The sequence below is a fragment of the Hibiscus syriacus genome, unplaced genomic scaffold (assembly GCF_006381635.1).
Source record: "Hibiscus syriacus cultivar Baekdansim isolate YM2019G1 unplaced genomic scaffold, ASM638163v2 tig00117034_pilon, whole genome shotgun sequence".
Lineage (NCBI taxonomy): Eukaryota > Viridiplantae > Streptophyta > Magnoliopsida > Malvales > Malvaceae > Hibiscus > Hibiscus syriacus.
Window position 1 is genome coordinate 10,533,776 of NW_024063533.1, and position 4,178 is coordinate 10,537,953.

Consider the following 4,178-nt stretch of genomic DNA (forward strand, 5'->3'; position numbering starts at 1 on the left):
TAACTGTTGGGGGACCATATTACAAACAGACTAAATGTTGGGGGATTGTATTGCATGTTTTAAAAGTTAGGGGACCTAAATGAAAGATTTAGAAAAATTCAATAACCATTACTATACTTTACCCATTTATTTATTGGTCAGAGAGCGAAGATATTTATTTATTTTTCTTTCCCACCTTCCGTATAAAACATTTTCTTTTTTTCTTGTAAGAATAATATAAAATTACAATCCTACCATACAAGGTTCTAGGGCCGCAGCTTCGTGTCTATATAAGGAAACTTGCGTGCCGTCCAGATTAGAAAATTGTTATTATCGGCTGCGCTCGGCTCTTGCAAATTTGCAGGTTCATGCTTTTCATCTCTATCTATTTTTTTTTGTTCGCCCAGTTGATTCTTCATGTAAACTCTATTTTGATCGACGAAGGAATTTTGGAAATCGCTTCGGTTTAATTTCTTTTAATTTTTCTTTATTTTTGTATGTAATTTTGTGTATAATATGTCCGTTGTTTTCATTTTTTTAAGAAAAATATGATATTACGAACTTATATTATTCTATGTGATATTTGTAAGGAGAATCCGTTGAAATAATTATGTTGATAGAAAGTTTTTGTTTTTGATAATTTTTAATCGGAAATATTAGTTATCTTACCGAAGTATTTCTTCCTGTTATGTGGTGTATTTAACGTCTTTGTTCTTAGATTTGACTTGTTTGTATTATCTCTAGTATATCATGCTTTTATGCCTATTAGTTTATTTAAATTTTGTGAATTTTGATGGCTCTTTGAAGAATTACTGCGTCAGCCTCTAATAATTTGTTTCAATTATTTTAGATCATTTTGTATAAATAACTTGACATGGTACAAGTGAAGGTATATATATAATTTCTTTTGATGTTTGGTTTTACCTGTACTTGATGGGGATTATGATTTGATTTGAGTGGATCTTTCTTTTGATAACGTTGACATTTAATGATTCTTTTTGTAATTGATTCGAATTATAGTTCTTAACAATTTGGGTAATTTTGTAGCCTGCTGTTGTTCTTGGAAATCTCTACTTCACCTGGCGATGGCGGACGGTCATGAGAGTGACAAAAATATTGAGATATGGAAGATCAAGAAGCTGATTAAAGCACTTGAGGCTGCTAGAGGCAACGGCACCAGCATGATATCCCTCATAATGCCTCCACGTGATCAGATCTCTAGGGTTACCAAGATGCTTGGAGATGAATTTGGAACTGCTTCAAACATCAAAAGCAGAGTCAACCGTCAATCTGTGTTAGGTGCAATCACATCTGCTCAGCAGAGGCTCAAACTTTACAGTAAGGTTCCTCCCAATGGTCTGGTGCTCTACACAGGAACAATTGTGACCGAAGATGGGAAGGAAAAGAAAGTCACGATTGATTTTGAGCCTTTCAGGCCTATAAATGCTTCTCTTTATCTTTGTGACAACAAGTTTCACACAGAGGCACTGAATGAACTTTTGGAGTCTGATGATAAGTTTGGCTTCATTGTGATGGATGGTAACGGGACTCTTTTTGGGACATTAAGTGGTAACTCCAGAGAGGTACTTCATAAGTTCAGTGTCGATCTTCCTAAGAAGCATGGGAGAGGAGGACAATCTGCCCTTCGTTTTGCTCGACTTCGAATGGAAAAGCGCCACAACTATGTGAGGAAGACTGCTGAACTTGCCACACAATTTTTTATCAATCCTGCCACCAGCCAGCCTAATGTATCTGGATTAATACTTGCTGGATCAGCTGACTTCAAAACTGAGCTGAGTCAATCGGATATGTTTGATCAGCGGCTTCAGGTTAAGATTCTGAATGTGGTTGATGTCTGTTATGGAGGAGAGAATGGTTTCAACCAGGCAATTGAGCTTTCCTCAGAAATTCTGTCAAATGTGAAATTCATACAAGAGAAGCGATTGATAGGGAAATACTTTGAGGAGATTAGTCAAGATACAGGGAAGTATGTTTTTGGTGTGGATGACACACTGAAAGCATTGGAGGTGGGAGCTGTTGAGATACTTATTGTGTGGGAAAATCTGGACATAAATAGGTATCAGCTGAAGAATAGCACTACTGGTGAAGTTGTCATAAAACATTTGAACAAGGAGCAGGAAGCTAATGCGAACAACTTCCGTGATCCATCCAGTTCCACTGATTTAGAGGTTATAGAGAAGATGTCGCTTTTAGAGTGGTTTGCAAATGAGTACAGGCGATTTGGTTGTACTCTGGAGTTCGTTACTAACAAATCACAAGAGGGTTCTCAGTTTTGCCGTGGGTTTGGCGGTATTGGAGGCATACTTCGATACCAACTGGACATGAGATCGTTTGATGAATTTTCTGATGAAGAAGCATATGATGATTCAGAATAGCAATCAATCAACTCTACCCCATTGACGGTGCAGGATATGATGGGGGTCAACAGCAAAGCCTGCACCAGAGCTCGAGCTTTCGTAGGTACCGCTTCTGCTTGCAATTCCCTAAAATTCCCTGCGGATCGTAATCAAGGTTTGGTTTTCAAACAGTTTCATTTCTTCTCTGCCTTTCTATCCTTTTTCGTCCCATACTTGATGCCCTTAGTGATGTAGCAGGACCGAATGATGAGCGGCGGAAATGTAGGAAGGCTGAGCTGGTAAGGTTACATAAAACTTGTTGGAAATTCCGTAGGAGCGTCCTTGTTATTTCCTACGACCAGGGCTTGCATATATAGATTAAAAACTTGGTACTTGTACTTGATGTCAGTGGTTTAACATTGCCTTGGTTAAGGGAGTGGTTATCTGAAGCTTATTTTCTAGAAAAGTTGGGTTGGCCTCTATGTGTTGTGGGCTTTTGGTTGAATAAGTTTGGTTTGGTTTGTCTCATATTCTTGTGGTGCTTAGTGGTACTTTTATCTCGCAGACATTAAAGCTGCTTGCTTAATTTCTAGAGTTTTATGAATGAAATCTATCCGACCGCATTAAAGTTTGCTTAATTTCTAGAGCTTGGGAATGTTTTTTTTGGGGGTAAAATACATGTTTAATATTCAAATTATCACTTTTTTTATTTTAATATTTTTATTTTCAAAATCATGTTTAATGTTTAGTTAATTTAAATTTTAAACTGATATTTTATTTTAAAAAGTATAACAGTGATGTTAACGTATCATCATAAATATCAATGTTTTTAAAACCGGACCGGATTTTAAACCGGTGAAGGTATTGATTCGTTGATTCAACCGTGGTTGAATCGGTTTATATAAAATAATATTTTTTAAAAGTTTTACATAATATTCAAAGTAATATTAATATATATATATAATTTTTTTTTTAAGTTCACAATATTAAAAGGTATAAAAATATTATAAGTTTGGGGTTTAATTTAGATGCAAAATCATAAAATAAATTTGGGGTTGAAAAAAAAATCAAAGGGATAGAGTTCATCGCTTACAAATGATGTCGTTTGGTTTAATTTTAAAAAAATAGAACCGTGTGAACTGTTTGAACCGTTGGTTCACACTGGTTCCCAACCGGTTCTATCGGTTCTTTAGTAGTTTATTGTAAAACTGGTTTTGGAGACTGATTGAACCGGATAGGCAACTGGTTCTCTATTCAACCGGTCGAATTGGCCGATCCGGTCTGATTTTGATAACATTGATAAATATCACTAGAAAAAATCATGTCAGTGATTCTGTTATTTTTTTAACGGTATGATATTAAATTGAAACTTAAATTAGATAGTTATTATTTAAAAAAAATAAAGTTTAGGTATTAAAATAAAATAAAAATGATCATTTAGGTATTAAATGTATAATTTATTTTTTTAATAGAATAATTATAAGGTAGTACAATGGAATTTTTATAATTTAAAACTCAATAAATTAATGACTTCGTTGAAATAATATTTTTTATCTCGATTTGGATTTAAGACTTAAATTAATAATTTTGATAAATTAATAAGATAATAATTTTTCGAAATACCTTTGGATAAATTTATGATTCGTTTAATATTTAAAAATTAATAATTTTATATCATTAGAATAATTTAATAAAATATGATTTTATTGTTATTTGATTCTTTTTAAATTTAAATCTAATTGTATTTTATCTTTAATTTTTTATTGTATATAAAATTTTCGGAATTACATTTCTACACTATAACAAAAAAAATTAATTTCATCCTTAATAGGATTTTTAATA

The 4,178-nt window shown here is 33.2% G+C and overlaps 1 protein-coding gene across 4 annotated transcripts; it reads left to right on the forward strand.

The window, feature by feature from the left end:
* The first annotated feature begins 254 nt into the window (after positions 1-254).
* Positions 255-2,974, forward strand: LOC120196928 (eukaryotic peptide chain release factor subunit 1-3-like). 4 transcript variants are annotated; one of them, XM_039198599.1, is made up of 3 exons: positions 255-343; positions 1,027-2,511; positions 2,595-2,974. In XM_039198599.1, exon 2 carries the CDS (start codon positions 1,065-1,067, stop codon positions 2,373-2,375), a length of 1,311 nt encoding a protein of 436 aa, XP_039054530.1. In that variant the 5' UTR covers positions 255-343; positions 1,027-1,064; the 3' UTR covers positions 2,376-2,511; positions 2,595-2,974. The 4 variants fall into 4 exon arrangements, with proteins under 4 accessions (XP_039054530.1, XP_039054529.1, XP_039054528.1 ...); XM_039198598.1 differs by lacking the exon at positions 255-343 and having other exon boundaries at positions 995-2,511; positions 2,592-2,974; XM_039198597.1 differs by lacking the exon at positions 255-343 and having other exon boundaries at positions 995-2,511.
* Positions 2,975-4,178: the final 1,204 nt, after the last annotated feature.